The 26970-nt window shown below is 45.2% G+C and overlaps 1 protein-coding gene across 28 annotated transcripts in view; it reads left to right on the top strand.

Annotated features, from left to right (window-relative positions):
- The window catches only part of TCF4 (transcription factor 4), an 886011-nt gene that overhangs the window by 214747 nt on the left and 644294 nt on the right, over positions 1-26970 (top strand). For all 28 annotated transcript variants that reach the window (XM_085630087.1, XM_085630081.1, XM_085630059.1 and 25 more), the window contains one exon: positions 9476-9537. In XM_085630087.1, the coding sequence (XP_085486213.1) occupies positions 9476-9537 (62 nt within the window). The remainder of the gene's footprint in view (positions 1-9475; positions 9538-26970) is intronic.

Below are 26970 nucleotides of genomic sequence, written 5' to 3'. Positions count from 1 at the left end.
ATGCCAATAGCTAAAACTCACGTTATTGTAGGCCCAGCAGTGCTGATCTCTGTGGAATTACGCCAAAGCCATTTTCTCAAATTTGGCTGTAGTAACATCATTGTCTTAGAGAAAGGCTGAGGACTGGAAAATATACGTAGTTAAGTTATATTTGTGCAATGTCAACATCTAAATACTGAACTTTCAAAGAATTACATACTTGATGCTGAGATTGGACATGTAGGGATCTTGAAAATGTACTTTGCAGTCTTCTTTTGTCATAATTTTCATGTTCGATATATTCATGTTCACTTTTATTTCTTTTTATATCAGTAATAATGCTTTTGCATTTATTCTACACTACAATCGACTTTAAGCAAAGCCTTTAAGATAAAATTGCAGATTTCTCATGTGTGGGCACTTGGGTAAAAAATTGCTAATTGCCTAAACAAATCAAAATTCCTGACAGTCGATAGCAGGCTTTGTTACACACCTTACAGTCATGCTTTCCAGGGAATTTAGGAGATGTGTGGGCCATAACTTATCTTTTCTCCCCGTTTAGCGATAAGGTAATACATACCAATGCTTACCTTAGGACCAAGGAGCTCTAATCATTTCGTCTGTTGCCGAATGCGTACCCTGGGTCTTGGTTAATGGGCACACCAGCATTCACACCTTTGATAGTGCTTTGTTGTCCCTGCAACTGTACATTGCATGGAAAAGTCCTTTCAATTCACATGGAAGGAAGTCGCCTTGTATCTCATTAACGAGCATTACAAATGTTAGTTTGTAAAAAAGCCCATACGGCGCTTTAACTTTAATATCGACTGCGCCCCTTTCTTTAGACGAACCATGTGAAAAGCGCGGTATGGGGCGATTTTACAGAACAAAGCATTTGTTTGTCAAGTTGACAACTTGGCAACATGCAATCTGCCAACTGGGAAACTTCAACGTGGACATATCCACGGCAATCCATTCTCTTGCACATTGCTGCGAAACTCAATGAATTAGCCTCTTGAGAGGCTGGGGCTCTGACTCAGCGACTCCTCTTTGGGGGTCCATTTGTTAAAGATTTGGCCAAGTTTGCCGCAACATTCAACACTTTAGACAAGGCTAAGCTTTCTTTAAAAAATATTTTCCACAATACCCTTTTTGGCAGGGTCGAAGATTTTGGGCACGATTGTCAGGCTAAGGTTATTATCAAGGTAGTCAATGGGATTTCATGTACCACGGCAATTGGCAAGACCAGTCTGCAGACAATACCTTCTGTCCCACCTGAGCGTGTGGGGGACGCCAGCGTCTCTGAAGAGGGTGCCATAGAGGTCTGACACAAGACCCTTGGGTACTGGAATCCATCCAGTGTTACACATGTGAGTTTTACTGCAACCCCTTCAAGCCATGCCCCACTCAGGAACTGTCTTTTTCCCTACAATAGCAAGAGTTAATCTCAGCAGAAATTTAAGCACTCTTGCAAAAAGACGCCATTGGCCTTTCCTCTCCTCATCCTGGTGTTTTCACCAGCACCATTTCTTGGTCGTCAAGAGTCGGGCGGTTCTCGTCTAGTCTTAAACCTGAGGGATTTCAAGGCCTGGATAGTGTACAGGCACTTCAGGTTTGAGGGACTTCACTTCCTTCGAGACATCCTTCAAGAGGGTGACCGGATGGTTCATTTGGACCTGAAGAATGCGTTCTTGACGATTCCCATATTTTCCCTTCATCGCCGATTCCTCCACTTCTTTTGGCTGGGTCCCTGCTTCAAGCTAAAGCTTGTCCCTTTTGGACTCTCGTCAGCTCCTGGTAGCTTCACCTAGCTGAAGAGACCCATAGTGGAAAATCTACAAGCCAAGGGGGTGAGATTGATTATTTACCTCAACAACCTGATTCGCTTAGCCCAGGACCCTCACACAGTGACTCTCCACCTGTCCTGGATAATTCAACTCCTATAGGACTTGGGGTTTGTTATAAATCAGTCGAAGTCTTGTCTGGTCTCCTCCCAACAAATGGAATTTTGGGGCTTCTAGATAGATTTGGTGTTGTCCCAATTGATTCTTCCTGCCCAGAAAATTCGACATATCAAGAAAGAGTTGAGGTCTGCATTATTCAGCCCGACAATATCGTTGGGATCTGTGGCTCGAATTGTGGGTCTCCGTCCACGGTGGTGGGTAGGTTGGGGGGCAGGTCTGTGGTCTGAGACTGAACTTCAACTCCCTATCAATTGTCTGGAGCTTCTGGCAGGTTCTTTTTCAATCAAGAGCCCCCACACAGACTGTTGCATACTGCTGAGGGTGGACAACATCTCAGCAGTTGGATATATCAGCAAGATGGGCAGTAAAAAATCTCAGATCTTGGTGGAAATTGTCAAATATTTAAATATTTTTAGCATTTCCTGCCTTCATAACCGGAATTCTGTCATAGCGGAATATCTTCTTGGAGAGATCAACCCAGTGGCGGACTGGCAGTCCCGCTATGTCCGCAACTTCAGTGATTGAAGACTTCATCTAAAAAAAATTCTTTGGTCTCAATCGCAAGTGGGGACCTTGTTCTGTGGATCTGTTTGCCTCTCACCTCTATCAGCAGATTCCTCTGCTTTTCAGTTGGCGCCTGTAATGAAAGGTCTCAGATCTCCCCTGGACCAAGGTATGTACCGTCACTTTCCCAGGGAGAGAATATCAGTTCCAAACTTATGGAATATAACATATACACAGCACTTCCTAAGGTGGACAAACTTTCAACACTCCCCCAAAAGCAAGGCAAGAAAACGATACCACAGCACGTCTCTAGAGCGAAATATACTTTGCACATCACTTGCCAGGAGTAGAACAACTTCCTATAACACAATTACCTACTAGAAGGGAATTCACCCATCCTTCTACAACAGAATACTTGAGTCCACACCTCCTGCTACAAGGAAAAGACTAATTCAAACATATGGAATATATACATTTATTAACACAATACTTCAATCACGGGCAGACCGAATATATATTGTTTTTTTTTTTTTTTTTTTTGAAAACCTTTATTGACAGTTCAATAAGAACAAGTATGGGCCTACAACCCCCCAGGGCCGGCCGCTAAGCAATCAGAGCAATAACGACAAGTATAAACACAGGCAGCACTTCGGGGAGCAAAATCGTACAGCTAATACTGTGAACAGCGTAAGTAGGGCACCAGGAGAAAGAGGTTTTCATTTTATGATGAAACAAGGCAGAAGGATCAGGTGACAAGCAATTTTAAAACAACTATCACGGATATGCAGAGTAATGAACGTTAGCGATTTACAGCAATCTATTCGGTCAATGGCGCAAACACAAGAACATCAGGATGGGGAAAAACATAGTATACAGTTGCGCCCGCAGTCCCCCGCCAGAACTCCCCAAGAACACCCCGGAAGTTGTGAACACGTGGAACGGCAACGAGGCATAGGAAAAGGAGGTGTATCACGCTGATCCCAGAAAAAGAAAAACAAAAAGAATCAGAGAAGAAAAAGGAGGCCATGGAAAAAAAGATGAAAGAATACAGAATCCCCTCCCCCAACCCCCACCCTGCACCTCTGCAAATGAGTACGGCCCCCCCCCCCCCAGCAGTGTGCCTGTCGCCCTGGAACCAGACCCGAAATGTAGGAGAATAGGGAAAAAGAAGTAGGAAAGGACCCCCACCAGACGGGGGGGTAGAGAAATTATTTATAGACTGGAGGAGGGCCTTCATAACAGACCCCCGGCTTCTCACTCCCGCACGGTAAGGTTCCCCTAAAGTGAACAAGGAACAGCACAAAAACAATCTTCTCAAACCACGATGGGGAGCATTATGCACCCATTGTGCCAGTAGCCATGTCAGGAGAGCACACCACCCCAAGCCCGCCCGTCCACTAGGCGACCACCCCCGAGGGGCCAGCCTCATCCCTGACCACTCTGTGGAATTCTGCCCATGCCAACCCCTCGACCCAGCACCATACCCAATGTTCCTAGGCAGAGGAATGTCCAACAACGACAGAGAAGCGACACACACAGGTGGGGTGGAAGTCTCTGAGCATCAACACAGTCCGCCGCGTGAGGAAAGAGGCTTCCCAGTGCTGCCTTAGGATCTGCACTGCACGCAGGGTTCAGGAAGGCAGAAGCAGCCAAAGCAGACATTAGTTGCTGGAGTGGTCTCTGGGTCGCAGGAGGGCATGCACGGGACGAGGCCACCACATCCCACTCAGGTCCAACGCCTCCGGGACAGATCAAGCCCTCAGAAGGTCGAACACACTGTAGCATACTGGCCGGGGCGTCCAGTCGTGTACTAACCTCAGGGGTGGCCGCCACATCGTCCTCCTGCGCGCAGTGTGGGTAGACTCTGTGTTCGTGCGGACAGGCGGGCCGCCACTGCCCCAACTCCGACGCCACACCATCGAACTTACTCCCCAAGATCACGAAACCATGAATCAAGGAGGAGTGAAGAGTACCAAGAGCCTCGAGGAGGTCGCCGTACCCCAGCTCAGCTCTCTGTGATCTCGCCGCCACACTCCCAAAAATCGTACGCTCACAGGCCCGCTGCGGCCCAGCGGACAGGATGGTAGGCTTCATCGACCCAAGATGGCCGCCAAGTATGCCCGACCCTCACCGGGGCCGGGACCCCGGGACAAGCGTCGCGATGTCCACGTCGCGGGTGACCGGGTTCCGGGGGCAGGCAAAAAACTATCCGTGGTCACGGGCAACAGTCGTCCCCACCACGGACCAGCTCCCGTAGAAATCCGGGGGCGGCCCGCAATGATCGGGGCAGGATACGGACGGCGGCCGGGCAGCTCACCAGCAAGGCAGGGGCAGTCACCGGAGGATCTAAGATTTGCACCCCCGGTCATGCACTCGGTCAGCTACACTGGGCAGTAGAAGTGACCACGCCGAAATGTAGGCCGAGTTTGGCACCGCTCCGGTGGGCCGACTCCACCCAGTCACCACCGGCCGCTGTTGTCGCACTGCCACCCGGCCACGGCGTCCACTCGATGTCCCGGCTCCAGGGCCGCACAGGCCGCAAAGTTCAGATGCAGTTTTCTCCGGCGATAGCACGGCTAGAAACCTCGGAGTCACACAGTCGGGAGCCCCTCTCCTTCAGAAACACGACCACGTAGCACAGGTTGAGGATCTCAGGCAGGATATCCGTGCGGGATGCGGAGGTTCACAGAGCCGGGAGTCTACGCTGCCGTCCCGGTCGCCATCTTGGCTCCTCCCCCCCGACCGAATATATATTGATCATGGCAGACTCTCACATATCAAATAACCGATTGAAATACACAATCAAAGCAAATATATATGTAGAAATATATATATATATATATATATATATATATATATATATATATATATATATATATATATACATACATATATATATATATATATATATATATATATCAGAAAATAAGAGGGAAAGGAAAGAATCAGTTAAGAATCAAGAGACAGTTAGTAGCAGAGACACCTCGCCTACTGCTTCATCATTTCACTCCACTTTGCTCAAGGGGAGTCCATTGCTTGAACTGGGTGAAAGCTCAGAGGTGACACCAGCCTCCACTCTTCCGTGACAGCACGTCTGCTCCACGGCGTGAACTTCCACCAGGCCAGTGTAGGCTCCACTTTTTAATACACATTCAAACACAACGAAGCTTCTAGCAAGCCTCGCCCCCTCGTTCTCATGAGAGCCCGTACCAGCCTGCTCCAAGGCCACTGCATCGGTTGATCAGGCCTTTGCTATGGCTCCGAGACAGACCATGTACATTCCTATGATAAGAACCAGTTCTCTCTAGTCAGTAAAGTGCGAAAAACAGGAGAAGAGCAAAACATGCCCTCCCCACCTCTGTAACTTCGTGCAGGCATAGAAAATAGCTTCAGTCATGAAAATGGAGTTAGTTAAGCCATGCACACAAAGGCCCAAAGCAAGATGGAAAAAGAAAAGCAAGGATGACATGAAACCATGTCAAAGGCAATAGTCAGCACTGCCATAAAGCAAGGTAAAGTCAGAAATCAGAATGACATTAGACCACGTCAAAGCCAATAGGTCAGTCATAATTCACCTAACCCAAATAACATTATACACTTAATCCCTCAGTATCCAACATTGAGCACATGTGTGCACCATCACCCACAACACTGCACCTCGACATCCCACACCTCCTATTCTTGGCAAGACTATTCTACTAAAAGACAGCAAGATTACAGGACAGAAGAGAAGCAGGCATATGCACACCCATCCTACATTAAGGCTAGGATAACATAACACACTTAAGTCAGTACAAAATGGTGGTGGTTGAGGGTCATCATAGGGCGTCAGACCACAAAAGTGGCTCATTCACTACAGCGCCCAGATTCAGAGGCGACCGCAACGGATACCTTATTACAGGACTGGTCTCTCCATCTGGTGTATGCATTCCTTCCATTCAGCATGGTACCCAGAGTCCTGCCCCAAGTGAGTCGTCAGAAAGTAGAGATCGTTCTTGTGACTCAACTCTGGAGAGCACAGCCGTAGTTTCCCCATGGCTCTGAAATTGTCTTGGACAGATCACTCTTGAATTTGTTCCCCAGGAACCTGTTGTAGGTTCAACTCATTTTACCACCTGGATTATTGATCCTAGCATGCTGTGAATAGCAGGGCTATGTTGCCTTTGCCGCATGGTTTGTGGTGTGTAAATACAATTGAACATGAGAACACAACGCAAGTATTCTGCCATTACACATCAGACAGGTCATCTATGCATCCAGTACAGCGCTTAATTGGAATGTAGATGGGTATTGTGCCCGCAACAGACCAAACATCTTGCATACACCAATGCATTGCAATGAAAATTTGTATCCTTAACACCTGACTGGGCTTTCTCTAATTGTCTGGCAAGTAACTGTCGCAAGATGCCCAAGCATTTGTTAAAGCTTTCTGAAAGACCTCTTTGATCCCATAATTCCCACACACATGGTGCATTGAACATCACACTACCAACTGACCGTTGGCGGAACAGCACACAAGAATGTATCACAGGAAGACTGACTTTGGTCCGACATGTAAACCGTGAAAACGCAGAGAGCCGACAGGGTTACAAATGATCTCTAGTGGTTAATTGAGCGCTAAGCAAATTCCCATAACGCATCATCACTATGAAATGGGGTGTAAAAATATTGCGGTCTAATTTTTCTTTACACAGTTTTATGTTGTATTCTGCATTTTTACACATTTTTGAAGATATGTGGAAAATCGCAGAATATTTCAAGGGTGTGAAGTCCAGTGTTTCTAGTTTTGACGCTAGGTTTGGCCCCAAAATGCGGTTTAGGGGTGATCTTGAGTTCAGCTCAGTGGCAGGATGCAGAGCAACACCCCATATTGTGTCCTATCCACAGATGAAAGTGGTGGTTGAATGAACTGACGAGTTATAGCAGTATTAGAATTGAGGGGATCCAGCTGGATCCCAGATCTGGCTGCTATTGTTGAACCGGATGTGTGCTAGTCCCATTGAAATATGCTGAATTTGTCCTGGTATAATTTCCAGACAGCGGGACCATTCAGCAGAGCACGCCCGTCTTGTTTTATGTTTGGAGCAGCAACTTGCAGTGGGTAGGTTATTTTGACTTACAGATGAGCCCATCACAACAGCCTCAGATAAATGGCCATCAGGACTGTTTTGTGAAAGTCTCATCCTGGCTGGGCGCTATCTGGAGCCTAACACTTTAAAGAGAAAGGCGCTCCACTTGGTGTCACTTCTTAAGTGCTTAAGAGAAACTATTATTCGGAGGCAGTTAGTTTTAATCTTTTTCAAAGCCTGTATGTAAGAAATATGCATGCAATGTAAGAATGTCATATATAGCTATATCTGTATGAGTCATTAAACCAGTAGAAATTTAAGTACCACTGACTTCTTTTTTAAATGTATGTTTCGCATACGAGCCATACTGGTTCGCATTATATGTTAATAGTGGTGGGCCTGGTGAAACACAATCTCAGGATTTAAAATTTAACAGAGTAGTTGGGGTTGCCTGTACTAAGAAGTATTTATTACTACCTAATGGAACTATTTTTAGCTACCTTAGAATAACAAAAGATCGAGAGAAAAATCAGTAAGTTTCTAAACTCATGACTTGCAGTTTGCATGCAGCTCTTTTATGCTAGTTAATATCTCACTGTGATATATTCCGATTGTTACTTATGAGGTGCAAGTAACAAAAGACTCTCTTTGCCAAAAGAATAAACCCACTGATCTATCTACGTAAAATATAAACACGTCATCTGCATGTTACTTGTGCATTTTGCACTTGCAGATGTCCAACGCCTATTCAGCGGGTCTGCAACTGTTTAGGCAATTAAATAGTAGCAAATTCATAAAGTATAATGCATAAAACATTAAAAATAGACAAATTTAAAATGCTCTCTAAATGTGAAGAAATTTGAGGTGGAAAAATGTTTTCGTATCCTTTGGTGGATTTGTTTGAACAGTGATAGTACAGCAAACAAAATCTATTATGGACTTTTCGTGGCCTCAATTGAAGCACCAGCATGTTCTGACAAAAATAAAGCATTTAGTAGAAAACACATGGATGCCTGGAAGACTCTAACCCTCTAATTAAATACAAAATTTGACTTTTGTATATATTGTTCTGTGAATTACTTGAAATATTTCATAGTTTAGGTATTTTTGTGTATTATTTTGTGGTCAAATTGTGTAATCACAAGGCCACCCCCTTTCAGTTGCCACACTTTGACCCCCAATTTATGCAATCCCTGAATGTTTTTTTCCATTTTCAGCACTGACATGCAGAATGCTTCTTGAAATGTAAATTCTAACTTACCTCTTGTTTATTGAGTGAAAGCTGAACTTGCACTGTATGTGGCTGGTCCCTAACTTGACCCTTGTTAGAGTGTGTGGTTCTTTGGTCATTTCCTCATTCATTACAGTTTTAATGTGTGGTAGCTAAAGCTCTCCATATAGTTTGTAATCAATTATTTGTGCCATAAATGTGGCCAACCTGATGTTTATAAAAAAAAAAACACCAAAAAAAACCATGGTCATATAAGCGAAATGAATTTGGTTGTATAATTTAACATTTTGAATTCACTCATTGTGCTAACAGCCTTTTTAAACACCTACGTTCGCGTTGCTGCCTAAGTGAGACAGAACCTTTTTATCCTGACTTGAAAAACACTTTATTTCCCCTAGCTATATAGTCTAGATAGAATGCGATTTTTACACTAGTTTATCTTTTTCTGCAAGGAACAGTTTACATTTAGTTAGTGCATGGAACACTTGTTGATCAACATTATTCTGGTGTTCCTCCTTATGGCTCTATAAAATCCAGTTATTGTGTTCTCTGAATTTAAATGAGATAATTTAAGCAGGTGGGTCAAATGTTGCTGTCATTTATGTGGCACAGTATAAGATTCTTAATTAAAAGTCAGCAGTAGATTAACTTGAGGTTTGCATTTAGCTGTTGCATATTCGTTTAGTAGAAATTGTACAGAAAATACTGACAAACTCTTTCTTCCTTAGATGTAGAAGACAGAACTAGCTCAGGGTCATGGGGGAATGGAACGCACCCGAGTCCCTCCAGGGTAAGTCAATTTTTTTTGCATTGGTCTTTATGCCAGTTTTGCATCCAAGAAATATATATTTGCATGCATTTAGCCAGTGTCCTTTTCACTATAATGTAGTATTTAATTTTCTACGGTTAATATTCTGGGGTATGAATAGAGTGTTCGTTTTTTTAGTTCTTAAATGCCGCTGACACATGAAGCCCTTGTTATGTAAGCCAGGCCAGTCTTCATAGGACGTTGAGTCTTCATAGGATGTTAGAAAAATCATTTGTAAAGAGATTAGGAAGGAGTGAGTAGGTGAGCGATGATTTTATGGGAAAAATGAAATTCTGCCATTTGGTTTTACCCAAGAAGGAGTTGAAACAATGAAACTTGATTTACCATATTTAATAGTATGGTCCTGGAGGTGAAGAGGGCCATTTAATTAAATATGGATCAACAATGTGGGGTGGTAAGTTAGATGTTAAAGGTCACCTAACTGATCAGAAGCCACATAGGATTTAGGGCCACTAGGTTCATCTTGGTTTGCTTTCCCAGCATTGATTCCTGTCTTTGAGACCACACATCCTCAAAGACACCACAAAGCCCCTAATGCCAATTCAAACGCATATGCCAACGGAACTGTAAAATGGCTTGGAAACGAATGCCACCAGATGGCCAGTCCAAGAGTAAGGATCAGAGAAGGGCAGGTGAGAATGGGTCTTGGGAACACTTGGATTGAAAAGCTTGTTAGAACAGGCTCTGAAGAACTTGGTTCTATGATGGCATAATTGGCTGCATGGCAACCCAATTCTTACCGGAAAAGAAAAAGCTCTGGACTATGTATCAGCTGTTGCTTTTTGTAGCTTCCTTGGTCTATATATTTTGGAGATAACTAGTTCCATCGGCCAGTAAACAAGGACTGAAAGATTTATTTTGTATATATTGGGATAATTAAGTACTCTGAGATTGGTCATAGGTGATTAATTTTAGAGTGATTTGTCTAAGGCCTGTATGTTTCATATTCATTTTTGAAACATCTTAGAGTTTTTACAGCTGAAATTCCAAGGTAAACTCCGAATTACCTTTTATTTAATTACAAATTATTCCCTCTCACAGTCCTTGCTTTCCTTAACCTTACTCTTAATACCCTTTAGCATTCCCTTCTTTACTTTATTTACGGTAGGTGGCCAGAGGTACCTTTTGTCTCTTAATCTAAATCATTATCTGTTTTAAGTTTAGCCTTCACTTTGCCATACATTCACCCTTAGAACGTTTGATGTCCTCATTTCAATACCCTGAGATTTATATACCTGGAAGTTGTAAACTAAGAGAAGGCTATAACTTGCATGTATATATGCCTACCATAATATTTAAGGGCAAGGAACCTATTGTATTGTGCCGCTCAATGTGGGACCACCTACAGGAGGAACTATGGAGACAGTGCCCCCTCTGCTGCTTCCGAGGATATTGTATCCCGCCATAGGTTACCATGCTAATCAACCCCTATCATAATGGCTATGGTAAATACAGAAATAGCTGTACCTGGCACAGTGTTGTATATTGCTTGACCCTAGCATTGTAGTCCATCCCCAGAAAGCTGAAAAAACCTGAGGAAATTACATTTCAATGTTTTGTTGATACATATATAGCTTGTAAACACAATTTAGAATTAGGTTCTTAGATTATGGCATCAATTGCCTTGCAATAAAAAAACTACTCAAGTGAAACCACCATTATTACACTTGTACTTGGGGGTACCTGAAGCATGGCCCAAGTACCTCTTCCTTTATTTGTGAGAATCCTTCTGCTGCTCACGCTTTCTGGCCTGGGCTACTTTTCTCTACTTTCAGCACTCACTAACTTGTGTTTGCAGGCAGTCTACACCACTTCTCCTGTACCCCTCCATGTAGTTTCTGCCTCAGACCCCCTTTTGCGTTGTTTGCTCGTTGTTGCTTGTGCTGTCCCTTTACTCCCTTCCATATTGTTGCTTGATCTGTTCTCATGTTCCCCCGGCCTCCCCTGTTATTGCTTGCCCCGTTCTTCTCCCAACCGTTTTGTTGCTTCACCCATTCCCCTTCACCCCCTTGCCTGTTGTTGCTTTCCATGTCCCCTCCTGATGCCTCCCTCTTCCCCCCCATCATTTCTTGCCCGGTCTCCCCAATTCCCCTCTCCTTGTTGGTGATTGCCTCTTCCACCCGTGTCTCTTCCTACCAGAAAAGAAAGGTGTATGACATTGGCTGCATCACAGTGCTTTTTTAAACTAACTTTTAGCCATGATGCACAGCTTCTGCACTGCTGTTCGACATGGCTACAACACATTGACAAAGCCAATAGCTCTAGTATAGGTGAGAACAATTGGCTTTGCCAATGCTTGTTCAGAGGGTTTTTGGGTTGAGGTTGGTCTGTCTGCTGCCAGGTATATTGTGGTTTACCAAGAAGATAGAGGGGTTTGGAGCCCGCCCAATGCTTACCATTGGTTCGGTTTCCTTGTCACTCTCATTTAACTGCTTCTCGTTAGTGTCCCAGCTTCTCAAGCTTGCAGTTGTTTCCCACAGAGCATTGCCTCTTTATAATCTATTTGACTGGCTGGTATCACTGCTTTCACAGCCTACTTTTTAAACTCTACTTTTTAATTTTGTTTGAAGCACTCCATTAGAGTGTTTGTGTTTTAGAGCCTTCTCCCTCATGTGCCTTTCTCCCACTGCCCTCGGTGTTGCTCACTTTCTTCATTGCGCTCTACCGTGTGCTACTCCCCATTGCTTACTGTAGGAAAGTAGGATCTGGTTTCATGGTTACCCCCACTTTGTACAGTTGGTAGTATGTAGTATGTTTTTCTGACTAGTCTGACTGGGATCTTGCTGATCAGGACCCCAGTCACTGTGCTTCCTCCCTAAATTGACCATGGTAAGTACTGTTGTGCATCCACAATTGGCTACTGGTGTACCCTTGTGAGTCCCTAGTATATGGTACTAACGTACCCAGGACATACGTACACCAGGGGTCTCCCATTGGCTGTATGTAGCATGTATTGTGCCACACATGAGAGACCACTCAAACTGTGACTACAGGCCTGCCATTGAGGCCTGTGTGAGTTAGTGCAAGCCCCACGGGCTTCGAAAGGCTCAGCAACACAGGTGGTGGTTCTTCATCTCCTTCGAGGCCTGACCTGTCCTCTCTACAACTTTGAGGCCAGTATCCCTCATTGGAACCGCTGGGACCGAAACCCCTCTGCACAGCGTTGACTTGCTGTTGCCAAGTCTTGTTGTCTCTGCACTCTAGAGCTCTTCAGGCTACAAGATGCTCCAGCCTCCAGCATCTCTTCCTGCCAAGTACGGTGTCTTCACTGCATCCTCTGCACTGTGGACCTTCCTTCTTGGTGAGCTGCTCGAGGGCCTCTAGTAACCTCTGTGCCTTTGTCCTGTTGGTCCTCTGGAGGGTCTTCTCCTGCTTCAGTGGGCTCCCCTGCTTGCTTGGGGCCTACTCTGATTTTCCTGCTTGTGGTGAGTCCCCTGGACCTTGCTGGTCCCAACGTTGCTCCTTCTTCGCTTGCCATGCCTGTTGCAGCTGCCAAGGCTTGTTGGTGTTGCCGCCGTATATTGACCCTTGGTTCTCGACTTCCGGCGTGGGACAGCTCGTGCATGGCTCCTGGTCTTCCTCAGAGTTGCCTGGTCCTCACAGCGGCAGCGACAAGGTCACGTCAACTCACTTGAACCGTCCATCATCGGTGGGCATTGCTCTTCCGTGCCTCCTGGCCACCTCCAAGTGGCATAGACACTGTCCCCTCTGCTTACAGGTTTTTCACTTCAAGAAGTCACCCTTGGATTCCACCGGACTCTTGCATAGTCTTATCCAGCGACATCCTTCCTGAAGTACTCCATTGTGGTCTATAGTGGTTTCTCACGTCACTTCGCACCTATGCACCCGACTTCCTTGGTGTAGGTATCCTGGTTCCTGGGGTATCCATGGGTCGGTTGACTTCTATCTTCCATGGGGTTTCTTCAGGGTCCACTGGAAAGGGTCCTTCTGCTTCAAAACTGCAACCACGACTTCCCCGTTGACTTCTTTTTGAAATGCGGCTGTGTCTCCACTCTTCACACAGCCTCTGTGGGATTCCTGGGTACTTACCTTGGGTGGTTCCTTGTTTCCCCAGCTCCTTTGAGTCTCCTGGTCCAAGTCCTGTTTTTGGTCGAAGTTCGCATTCCACTTTCTTAGTATACGGTTTAGTCTCACCCTGGAGACCACTGTATTTTGTGCTTACTTACCTATTGCAATTGAAGTATTGTTGTGTATTTGTGTTTATATCTACGGGTAGGAGATCTACCAATGTGTTAGTGAGTGTTGTGTATTTGTATATATACACTATGTTCTTTTCCATTTAACCTACACTACATTATTAAACTGGTAAAAGAAGCTGCTTAACAATCCTTCAAGATGAGTCTGAAGACTGCTAAAATCATCATAAGGTTTGCTTGGATTAGTGCAAGGTGCTTCACTTAAATAAGCGTGCACCATATACTAAGCCAGCCTCTTGCACTTAACTCCACATGCCCCGACCATGTTGCTTTCCCCAATCCCTGTGTTGCTTTCATTTTTGACTTTCCCCTGTTACTTTTGCATCCCCAGCCGTGTTGCTTCGGCATTTCACCCCCTATCTCCCTCCTGTTTCTTTGCCATTCCTTTCCCCCTGCCCGTTGAAAAAAAAAAGTTTAGGGGAAAACACTTCTGCAGGTTTTTATTTTTTGTTACTGATCCTACTCTGATTGATAACCCCCCAAAAAGGCCTACATCTTTTTGTAGGGTCTCTCCTACAAAATGACACAGCTACTGTTATTTCCAATGCTTGTTTGTGTACAGTCTTCATTATTAGCACCTGTGTGTTAAGAAGAGTTACTTTTTTGTTTGGTATTGGTGGAATACAGATTCCAGAGAGAAGACTGCATTTCCAAATCCCTGTTAAGACATTATGTAGTTCTATTGCAGCTTTCGAATTCTGGTTGGTGGGTGGGTGAATTTAGGAGAACAGGTATTCCACCAGCAACCCCTTGGGCATTGATAGGACAGGGGTGAACTGTTGGTATCCTGTAATGTATTCACACACAGTAATTGCAGGAAATATACCTCTGCTGAAAAAGAAGGCCCCCCTTTCTTGCACTAATTGTTAGTTTTCCTGTTTATTTGCTAGTATTCAGCATAGGCCAGAGATAACAGGGAGTCAAGATATACAGTACCCCCTGTATGCCTCACTGGTTAACAGTAGGCAGCCTCATCCTGATATGACACCTTTTAACAGTATTGTAAATTGCATGAATGTAAATGCCCATTCTCTTCTTAAACATAGTATATTCAACTTTGGGATGCAATTAAAGGTACAGTTCCAGACATGTGCTTCTTCATCAAATCTTGGCTTAATACCACTACTAACTCAGACTTAGTAATTGCCATCCTTCACAACTACAATATTGTGAGAAAGTGAATTGTTAATTGTGGTGTTCCAAGCAATGAGGCCTCTGTCCTTTTTAGGTTCAGTAAAGAATTTCGTAAATTAAACTTGAGCTCAGCCCCTGGTAGCTATGGCACAGAACAGACAGGAATAACATAAGAAAATGTGTAAAGCATTTACAAAAAACAAAAATGTTACAGAGTCAGAAACCCAGCACAATAAAAATCTTGCTCCTATTTATAAAAGTACAGAATAATTTAATGAAGAAAATGATCCCAAATAGATAAACATCCAATATGAGAAACCAGAGATGATTTCTTTTTAGAGTTTGAAATAAAAATAGTGCCAAAGAGTGTTATACACCAACTACAGTCATTTGGTTGTGCTTGACTGGTATCTAGGTGCGATTTAAGGCAGATTGCAATGGAGGGTGGGTCAGATATAGAAATCAGGTTTGACCTGGTTGGATGTTTTACCTCCTGACTTAGCTTCTATAATGGAAGTCCAAACTCCTCAGTGAGGTAAGGCTGCAAGCTGTGGCTGAGAAGGACTCCACGAGGCCGATAGCAATCAGACTTGGTCCCGGTGAATCTATTGACTTTTCGAGGGAAAGCTCAGAGTCTGATAGATTTACACTCAAGGAAGGTCCCTCGCTTGCTGGAAAGTTTTGGCACCTTCACCTGGTGAAGATTTCTATGTCCGGGCTTAGAAACTGTTTTGGAACTTTGATTCCTTCAGTGGGTCAAAGCATGCAAGCTGTAGCCGAACCGAGCTCCATGAGGCTGGAAACCCTCTCTACGATGTCCCTCTAAAACTGATTTGCTAATATGGAAAATCTCCATTCCGAGTTGGTGCAACCTAAATCTTTGGCCCTGCGGCAACACACCTTTGTCTGATTGACTTGCAGGGTTGTCCTGGTCCTCCAGAGGTCTTTGGAGCCAAAACGTTTCTGAGTCTCAGGTTTCTCAGGATGAGTACACTTTGAAACAGGCAACTGTTCTAGGAGCTTAGGAACAAAACTTGAGGGTCAAGACTCACTTTAGCAAAACCCACCAGCAAGATTCAAGGAAGGTCCAATTGGAGCTAAGCTCTTTAGTGAAAGGGTTTCTAGTATATTATTGCTTTCCTGTAGTTTAACAGGATGTCGGCCAACTGGCACTTGGAGCCCACTTCTTTTCCTTGGTACAAGAGGGAGCAGGTCCATCCTTTCAGGTCTCCTCAAAAGTCTCAAAAGCAGGTGCAATCCTTCTTCTACTTTCACACATCAGGTAATGTTCTGATGAGGGTGCCCAGGGGTGCCACATTTGTGCCTGACACTAGCCTACGGGTTGGGAAGACTCCTGGCCCTTCCGTAGCGAAAGAGGAAAATGTTCCCACGGGTAACTACCCATGTGTGCAGAAGTTCCTGTGTGCCGTACTACTATAAAGAATCCCAGAATGCCCCTCTCTACCTGAATCCATAAATGAGCGAACCTTTCCTCCTCTCTGCTGAGCCAGCTCCTGTGCCCACTCAAAGGTGTGGCCAGGGAAATGAGCACCCCCTTTTCTATGGTCACTAAGAGCCAGTTCTGAGCAGCAGCTCCTCTCCACTGGGATTGGTGCCTAGCTGACTAGAGTGACAAAGGACAGGGCCGGCCCAGATGTTATCAACATCTACCTATGACAGTGGTAGGCCTCTTTGAAGGTATTTATGTTCCTTTGCACAGCCCAGATAGTCATCCTGCTAGTGGAACAGAACACCTCCCCACACCCAAGGCCTTAGTCTCAGTTCTAGGAGCAAGGGCAAACCTGAACATAGGGCTATTCAGATCCTGGGTGACGGTTGGAAGCTTAAGTAACTGTTATTCTAGACGCTTTAGGCAGGAAAAGGGTGACTTTCTAACAGTCCCTGTTCTAAAATATTTATTACAAATCCAGCTTCCAACTTTACCACTGAATTGGGATTGTAATAAATATTTTAAAAAGCCCAAAGAATGAAATTTGATGTTTCCTAGGCCGAAATAACAATATTAAATGTAATATGGTACTTCAAAGCTTTCTTTTATCTCAACTCTGGGAGCAAGTTCACACCCCATCAAGTGGCCTATTCCACTTCTGGGTGACAGTTGGAAACTTATGCAAATAGGCTTCTGAGACTTTAGGTAGTAATGAGTGACTTTCTAAAATTACCTTTTGCAAAATATATATTACAAATCTAACTTTACCAGTGAATTTGGCGTGTAAAACATATTTCTAAAAGCCCAATAATGAACTTCTCAACTGTTTCTTTGGCCGAGATAACATTATTAAATGTAATATTGTTTACTCCAGTATTGGAACTTTCATAGATTCCCATAGCTTGTATCATTCCCCGTCATCGGAATGGGAGTCTCGGTACCCAAAATAACATAGCAGTAGGTACAAAAGAGAAAGAAAAAAGGTCTAGGCCTCATTCCCTTTTGTAGCATATCTACCTCTTTTTGTAAAAGAGACCAAAATAAAGAAACAACCAATCAGATTAGCCTCTCCCCACAGAACCTTCCTGAGAGAACCTCAGAGCCTCAGATTTTCTACCGCACGTTGTGTTTAGGGAGTCTCCTTTGAGCTCTGCTCACTTCAACTCTGTTGACAGGCATAAGGACTGCATTTATTGCCTGTACCCGGATCATAAGGCAGCGGAATGCAAGATCCCCTGCACCTTCTCTACAAAGACCCCCCGGGACCGTGAGGGTCGCCTTCTCACGTGGCTCCAGAAGGTGACGTCACGGAAGGGTGCTCTGTCCAATGACAGTGAGGACTCATCATCTGGCACCTCCTCTCGCAGGTCAGTGAAAAGGGGTAGGGTTTCCCCTTCACCATCCTCTGAACGCCCTGCTAAGGCCTCAAAAAAGACCCCCCGTGAGTCTGAGAGCCGGAGTCCGAGTGAATCTCCTCACCACGGTGAAAAGGAGAGAGAAGGACTATCTACTGCCCCAGCAGTGGTGGAATCCACTAAGGCGTTTAAGAAGCCCTCTTCTCTATCTTCAGAGAAGTCTGAAAAGGAGTCTAGATCGTCGACGACGCAGCTGTTGACGAAAAATTCAAAACCTCATGTAAAGAAAGTCCCGCCGTCGACGGGCTCGTCGACTGGCTCGTCGACGGGCTCGTCGACGGTGCCTTCTATTCAAACATCGATGTCAGCGTCGAAGGGGGTGTCGACGACGATAACGGCGACTACGAGAGTGTCGACAGTGGCAACGACGGTGTCGTCCACGAGAGCTATGTCGACGACGGCAGAAGTGTCGACGGTCTTGTCGACGCCCATCTCTTCGTCGACGATTCAGCCGTCAACGGTGCAGCTTCCGTTAACGACCTCGTCGACGATGGTTTCATTTTCAACGCCGACGGTACCGTCGACGACCTCGTCGACGGAGAAGATTACAATTTCCTTAAAACGCATAACACCTGATATGACATCACCAAGGAGGGTGGCCCCCTTGCCTCCCGCACTGTTGCTTGAAGAAGAAGAGGACTCTGATGGGGATGATCAGGATTCTTGTTGCTATGCCCATAGTCCCTCACAACTATTGGTTAAATGTCAGGACACTGATTCAGAGGGCGACTACATGGCTGGGTACTCCTATCCACCATCGTATGGGCATCAGGACAGCGCAGGCCAGGGTATGGTTGCGGTTCCTTCTTCGCTCCTGGCAGATCTCCAGGGCATGTTACAGGATTATCGGAAGATGTTTTCTCACGTTCCTCCTCCTCCACCTTAGACTTTCTCTGCAGTGCATACTGTGCCTACTCCATCGGCTCCTACAGAATTTTCTCCGGAACTACCATCTCAGGTGGTTTCACAACTGCAAATTTCCAGTCCAGGTTTACCTCCACTGGTCCCGGATGTTCATGATGATTCCTCGGACGAGGATCAAGATACTGGCAACACGTTCAATCAGTGTGCTGAGTGGGAGGACTATGTAATCCCGGATCCTGCTTCACCTACTCCTGATCCGGTGGATTCTCCCCTGGCAGATATTGGGGGTTTTCACAAGCTGATGGAAAGAGCCTCCAGTAGATTCCAGCTTCCTATGCCGTCAGCTCAAACGGAATGCTTCCTGTATGTTTTTAAGGAGCCCTACAGGAAAGTGGTTCGTTCCATTCCCATTGTTGGCCATCTCTGGGACGAGGGTTTTGCCGCGCCTCGAAAAGAAGTACAAGGCGCCTGAGAATAGTCCAGCGTCCTTGATTGGTCAGCCGGATTCGGTAATATCCCAGGCGGCGCAACGTAAGTCACGTAATCCTTCTCCACCACTCACCACTCACCACCCCTCCCGATATAGAAGGCAGGCGCCTTGATAATGCGGGGAAACGGTTTTCCTCTATGGCGAGTCTTTTAGTACGGGCAGCTAATGCGTTGGCGATCCTCTGCAGGTACGATCGCCAAATGTGGGGCGACCTTTTGCCTTATTTGGAACAGCTCCCACCGGAGGCCAAGACGGAGGCCAAGAAAATTCTTCAGGAGGGGGAGGCTACGTCGGCGGAGGTGATTGACTGTGCCAAGGACATCGCCACTACAGCTTTCCGTGTACTGGCAGGTGCAGCAGTTCTTCGTCGGCAGGGCTGGCTCCGGGCAACTTGGTTCCTACCGGAGGTTCAGAACAAGATCCTGGACCTCCCGTTTGATGGTGAGGCATTGTTTGGGAAACCTGTCGATGATGCCCTCCAGGACATTAAAAAAGATACGGAGACTGCGAGGTCTCTAGGCAATCTTCAGTATCGTAAAGTTCCTTTACGTGGGGCAAGAGGGAAGAGTACCACGTCCTACAGAGGCTCGTACCAACAGTAACGGTACTCTTATGGTTCGACGTCTCAGTCGTATTGCCCACAGTACCAACAATGGCAAGGCCAGACCTCGTCTTTCTCTCGCTCAAACACTAGCTGTAAACAGAATCGCCAGGGACGTGACAACTCCAAGAGTCAATAGCGGCGTTCTGGCTCTGCCTACTGTACCCTCCTCCCCGTTGACACCTGTGGGAGGCAGGGTGTCTCAATACCTCCACAACTGGACCCGGATAACATCAGACCGTTGGGTGCTCAACATCATTCGAGATGGTCATACGCTGGAGTTTCTTCATATACCACCTTCCAAGCCCCCTGTCGCTACGCCTTCAAAACATCTGCGTCTCTTAAGGCTCGAAGCTCATCAGATGCTCCTCAAGGGAGCAGTGGAACCGGTTCCCCTGTCTCAGAGGGGGGATGGTTTCTACTCCAGGTTTTTCCTGGTCAAGAAGACGCCGGAGAAGTGGCGACCCATTTTAGATCTCAGGGAGCTCAACACCTATCTCATCAGTCAATCCTTTCAGATGGTCTCTCTCCAGGATATCTTGCGTCTCCTCAACCCGGGAGATTTCATGGCCACTCTCGATCTCGAAGATGCGTATTTTCACATCCCTATTCATCCGGCCCACGGGAGGTTTCTATGCTTCACAGTAGCCAAGAGCCACTTACAATTCAGGGTTTTACCCTTTGGACTTCGTTCTGCCCCGAGGATCTTTACCAAGGTGCTGGCACCGGTAGCAGCTTTCCTCAGGAAGCAGCATTATCAAATCTTCCCCTACCTGGACGATTGGTTCCTGAAGGCTCTGTCCAGGCTAATAGCGGAGGAGACAGTCGGGCGTGTACGACTCTGTTCAGCAATCTGGGTGTGACTCTCAACAGGGAGAAGTCATCGCTCTGTCCGTCCAAGAGAGCACGGTTCCTAGGGGCTATCTTGGACACGTCTCTCAACAAGGCTTCTCCAACCTTCGAAAGGCAAGAAAAACTGAAGTCCTTGGCTCATCTGTTGAGAGAAAGAAAGTGTCTTTCAGTACGCCGTTACAAATCCCTTCTAGGAGTGATCTCTTCATGCATCCCTCTGGTACCTCATTGCAGATTATGGATGCGATCTCTTCAAGAGCAACTAGACATGCAGTGGCAACAAGTTTACGGCTCTTTCGGCGACAAGGTGGTGATTACTGCGGCAATGAGGGACGCCATGGGTCGGTTGACTTCTATCTTCCATGGGGTTTCTTCAGGGTCCACTGGAAAGGGTCCTTCTGCTTCAAAACTGCAACCACGACTTCTTTTTGAAATGCGGCTGTGTCTCCACTCTTCACACAGCCTCTGTGGGATTCCTGGGTACTTACCTTGGGTGGTTCCTTGTTTCCCCAGCTCCTTTGAGTCTCCTGGTCCAAGTCCTGTTTTTGGTCGAAGTTCACATTCCACTTTCTTAGTATACGGTTTAGTCTCACCCTGGAGACCACTGTATTTTGTGCTTACTGGTGATTACTGCGGCAATGAGGGACGCCGCCTTGTGGGGGACACAGGAGGAGAATTTATCCCAAGGTCTATCCTTCGTAAGCAATCCAGCTCCTCACGTTGTCACAACAGATGCCTCGCTGGACGGCTGGGGTGCGGTGCTTCAGGACTTGCAGGTCAGCGGACATTGGTTACCCAAGCACCGCCTCTTTCATATCAACCTCCTGGAACTCAGAGCGATTCGTCTGGCTCTTCAAGCATTTCTGCTGCGGTTGCAGGGTTCAGCGGTTCTCGTCCCCACGGACAACACCACGGCCATGCATTACATCAACAAAGAATGGGGTATCAGATCTCCTCCGTTGTCGCAGGAGGCCCAGAGGATTTGGGAAAGGGCGATCCTCCACGGAATATCGCTCACAGCGGAACACCTTCCAGGAGTCCTCAACGAAAAGGCGGACAGGCTCAGCAGGCTTTCATCCGTCAGCCACGAGAGGGAACAAAACCAGATGGTCTTTGAGGACATTTTTCACCAGTGGGGCAAACCTTCAATAGATCTTTTCGCAACCCCGGAAAACAGAAAATGCCAGTCTTACGCAAGCAGAGTTCACCATCGCGGATCGCTGGGGAATGCGCTTTCGATAGCTTGGTCAAGTGCATTTGTGTATGCTTTTCCCCCATTCCGTTAATACCGAGGATACTCAGAAAGATAAAGACGGAACCATGCAAAATGATCTTAATAGCCCCGGCTTGGCCGAGGCAGTTTTGGTTCACGGAGCTTCACCTTCTTTCTCTGGTCCTTCCACATCCTCTACGGATGATTCCGGATCTCCTCACGATGTCCCAGGGCCAGATCTGGCATCCGGATCCTCGTTCCTTACACCTCTCAGCATGGCTCCTGAGCAGCGAGAGTTCCTAGATCTTTCTCTCTCGAACGAAAAAAGGGATGTTCTCTCTCAGGCTAGAGCCCCTTCCACTAACAAGACTTACCGTCTCAAATGGAAACGCTTTTGCATCTGGTACCATCAGCAAAGTGTGTATCCTTTTTTGTCTCAGCCTCATCAAGTTCTACCTTATTTCCTGTCCTTGGCTAAGGCAGGTTTGGCTCATTCGTCCATCAAGGTTCACTTGCCTGCAGTTTCTCGCTACAGACTCACTGCCTCTGGGCCATCTCTTTGGTCCTCTAGAATTGTCAAGCAATTTCTCAAAGGCCTGTTTCGAGTTTTTCCTCCCGTGAGGCCTCCGCCTCCCACATGGCATTTGAAATTGGTTCTCACCCAGCTGAGGAAGCCTCCTTTTGAACCGGTTCATCGAGTGGATTTGACATTCCTCTCTTGGAAATTAGCACTCCTTCTTGCTCTCACTTCAGCAGGACGTATTGGGGAATTACAAGCTCTTACAATCCAGAAGCCTTTCCTCCAATTCAAAAGGAATACAGAAATTCTACGGACTAATCCAAAGTTCATACCAAAGGTGCCTTCGGACTTTCATTTAAATGAGCCGGTTATTCTCAAGGCTTTCTTTCCTCAGCCGTCTACACCGGCGGAAAGGGCACTTCATTCGCTGGACGTGCCGCGGTGCTTGAAATTTTATCTGGACCGTACTAAAGCCTTTAGAAAATCTTTGCAATTGTTAATTGCATTCACTGCTCCCCGCAAAGGGTTACCCCTGTCCAAGCAGGGTATTGCTCAATGGATCTCCAGTGCTATATAGTTCTGTCATTCTGCAGCGGACAAGCCTCTAGAGGGCAGAATTAGAGCACACTCGACAAGGTCCATGGCTTCCTCTACGTCTCTCTTTGCGAGGGTCCAGATTAAAGACATTTGCAGGGCTGCGACTTGGAGCAGCGTGCACACCTTTACAAGACATTACTGCCTGGAGACCTTGGCACAGGAAGACACGGCTGTGGGCCAGGCAGTCCTGAGGAACCTGTGGTGAGCTTTCATTTCTTCCCTCCTTCCTTTGTTATGGTTCTTGCAAATTTTGCCATGTGTTTTTCTTCTGTGATTGCATGGTGCTTTTATGTTTTTAAAAAAAAAAGTAATGTGATGTATAGTTATGGAGAATGAGATGTCTCAGGGAAGCAAAATGTGCTTCTTACTGCTAGCTACTCTGATACAAGCTATGGGAATCTATGAAAGTTCCAATACTGGAGTAAGAAACAAGTTATTTACCTGTAACTTTGGTTCTCCAGTATTGGTAACTTTCATAGATTCCCATACGCCCACCCTCCTCCCCTGGGAAAGCTCAGCCCTCGGCAGGTTTGGTTGTACTGTTACATAACGGCTACGAAAATCTGAGGCTCTGAGGTTCTCTCAGGAAGGTTCTGTGGGGTGAGTCTAATCTGATTGGTTGTTGCTTTATTTTGGTCTCTTTTACAAAAAGAGGTAGATATGCTACAAAAGGGAATGAGGCCTAGGCCTTTTTTATTTCTCTTTTGCACCTACTGCGATGTTATTTTGGGTAACGAGACTCCCATTCCGACGACGGGGAATGATACAAGCTATGGGAATCTATGAAAGTTACCAATACTGGAGAACCAAAGTTACAGGTAAGTAACTTGTTTCATACCAATGCTTTCTTATGGATAGCTAACACTACTACATTGAAAATTACTTTTGATGCTTTTTTACAGTAAGGACATGTTTAACTTTAAACCTTTACATCTCCAACTTTTAACTACCATGCGCACTGCCTTATAAGCATTAAGGCCTACTTAGGGGTGCAGGGGTCACGTATCATTATTTAAAAGGAGGATTTAGATCTGTCAAAAGGAGTTATTTTGACAACTCGAATTTGCAGTTTTATAACTGCACAGACAGGCTTCAGTGGTAGCCCTGCAGTCCTATTTGTACGGTCACTGAAGTAGTTGGCACAGTAGTTCACTAGCGACATTTAATTTACAGGCCGTGGGGACAGTTTGTACCATATACTAGGGACTAATACGTTGGTTAAATGTATCAATTTAGAACTATAGCCAATTTTGACATGTTTTAGGGATCGAAGCACATGCATTGGGGCCTGGTTCGCAGAATCCCAGTGCACAGAGTAAAGAAAAAAAGCAACTTCAGTCTAAAAAATTGAGGGTGATCCTGTAAAAAGACACATTTTCCTACAAATTTTATAAATCTTGATCCTACAAATAGAATTGGCGGTGGAGTGGCCATAATGTTCAGTCAAACCATCATTGTAATTTTGTGTATTATCTCATAATGTATGCCGATCAGGTTCTTCTGTTTCATGTTGTCCCTTTCCCTTCCTCTAGCATTGAAGAGCTTTAATTTACAGACCTCCGTAGGCCAAAGAAAGATTTCAGTGTCTCATTTGCTGATATACAGTCTCTTTATTCAATCAGATTTGACCACTTCCTGGTCTTAAAGGATTTCAGCTATTATTTTGAGAACTTTGAAGATTCCACCAACATAATATGGGATGATCTGGAAGCTATTAACCTAACACAAAAAGTGCCCAGTCCTACACATACAGCCAGTCACACCCTTGATTTAATATTTGCAAAAGTAGCATCAGTCCGTGTTGATGCGCACATACCTCTTTTTTCGCCTGACTGCCATTTACTTCAATTTTCTGTCACAATAAATATGAGGTGTCTTGCTCTTCCCAAACTTCTGGTCCTTATGTGCTGAGCATGGTAACAGGTCAACAAGAAGAACTTAAAAGACATCCTAAATGTGGCCACCTTAGATTCCTCAGTGAATATTGACATAGCAGTCGTTCCGTTCAATGACTTTGTTGTAGAAGCCTTGGACATAATAGATCCGATGCAGATTAATAGGCACATTGATTACATACTTCTAGCACATCACAACATCTTTACTCTGCAGATCGAGTTGAACAAACTTGAGTGTAATTTTTAAAATGGTAAAGATATTACCCATCCTACAGCCTGTGCTCAAGCTATTCCCTCTTCAGATGCCCTCTGTTCCACATTGTTGAGATATTTTTAAGACAAAATACTTCAAATCTACTCTCATTTTCCTCCTTAGCCACCTCTCGACCCTAACCCCCATCATATCTTATCACCTCATCTAATCTCACATGCTCCAGTGCCCATCTGACAGACCTTTTCAATTCGTCCATCAGCACATCTGACTTTCCTGCTATTGGGAAACATGCAAATGTGCTTCCGCTTTTTGTGGTGTACCACAAGGATCGTCTCTCAGTCCATTTCTCTTTAACATCTACATGGTCCCATTAGCAGCCATAGTGAGGGCATGTGGTTTCAACATTATATCCTGTGCGGATGGCATACAATTGGTAATATGTATTGAGAACAGTGTAGAAACAACTAGACAAAGGTTTCTAGACTGCTTGAGTAATGTGGCAGAGTGGATGAAGGATTATTTCCTCAAACTGAAAAGGTGAGAAGTCCAAAGTCATTCTGTTTGGGAAGGCAAATTCTATCTGGTAGAATAATTGGTGATCTGTCATCATGGCTTGGCTCATAGCCCCAGAAAAGCAGCAAGAAACCAGGGTATTGTGGATAATACATTATTCATGAAAAAGCTGTTCACAGAAGCGTGTGGGACTTACTACAGGATTTTGCAACGCAAAATATTTAATTGGCTTCCAATACAATGTGATAAAAGCATGATTCGGGCCCTTATCATGAGCCAGTTGTACTAAGGCAATGCCTTATATGTAGCCATTGCCAACTATCTATTTGCTTGGCTGCAAATCATTCAGAACACTGCAGCCCACATAGTCTGCAATCTTCCTCCCAGATGACTGTCTGTGGCCATGCTTAAGACACATCACTGGCTGCCCATTTGAAGCGCGCTATTTTAAAGCTTCTCTGTCGTACACATAGGGCCCTCCATCTGTCTGGTCCTTTTTACCTTCTAAACTGAGTTTTTTTTAAATAAATTGACTAGAGTCTTAGGGGCACATGCATCAATGTAGACTTTTGCGATTCTTTAATTGCAATTATTAAGGAATCACAATTAAGAAATTGCAAAAGCATATGCATGTAGGAATCACTATGAAATTAGCGATTCCCAAACATTCCTTAATTGCGACACGCAAATTGCGAGTCGCAATTAAGGAATGCCTTCCCATTAATTCCTATGGGCCCATAGGAATGAATGGGGTGCATGCGCAATTTGCGAGTACCCAGTAGGTACTCACAAATTGCGCATGCAATTTCAAGGGTGCAAGAGTGTCAAAAGGAGACCCTGTTGCACCCCTGAAATTGATCTGTGCACACATTGTAACCTACAACTTTGAAAAATGCACTTTAGTGCATTTTTCAAAGTTTTTGCAAATTACCATCAAGTCCAAATTGATGGTAATTTGTCACCCCTATTAGCGAAATCGCTATTTGCGATTCCATCATGCATTGCATTTAAGGAATCACAATTTGCGATTCCTTAAATGCAATCGCAATTTCAAAAATTGCAATTTCTTAAATTGCAAGAGCCTTGCAGTTTGATGCATCGCAGAAGCCCTTTTTGCGGGCGCAAACGGACGATTTCTGCATCTCACCCTTTGCGCTAGCAAAAAAGGTTGATGCATGTGCCTGCAAATATCTTTAAACCAAACTCCAGCACAAACTCACCAAATACATCATGCCGGAGTGGTGAATCACTCTTTTTTTTCTTATCTGGCAGCCTGTCACTGGAATATCCTCCCTTGGAATCTTCATACTGTTTCTAGCCTTTCCTTGTTTAGCAAGCTCCTGAAAACATGTCTGTTTTAATTATTAGCTTTCTGAAGGCTCCCTGGTTGCACTTTACCTTGAAGCATTGCGACTTGTC

The sequence above is a fragment of the Triturus cristatus genome, chromosome 2_1 (assembly GCF_964204655.1).
Source record: "Triturus cristatus chromosome 2_1, aTriCri1.1, whole genome shotgun sequence".
Taxonomy (NCBI): Eukaryota; Metazoa; Chordata; class Amphibia; order Caudata; family Salamandridae; genus Triturus; species Triturus cristatus.
Note: the sequence above shows the minus strand (reverse complement) of the source record. Positions and strands in the feature narration are given on the sequence as shown.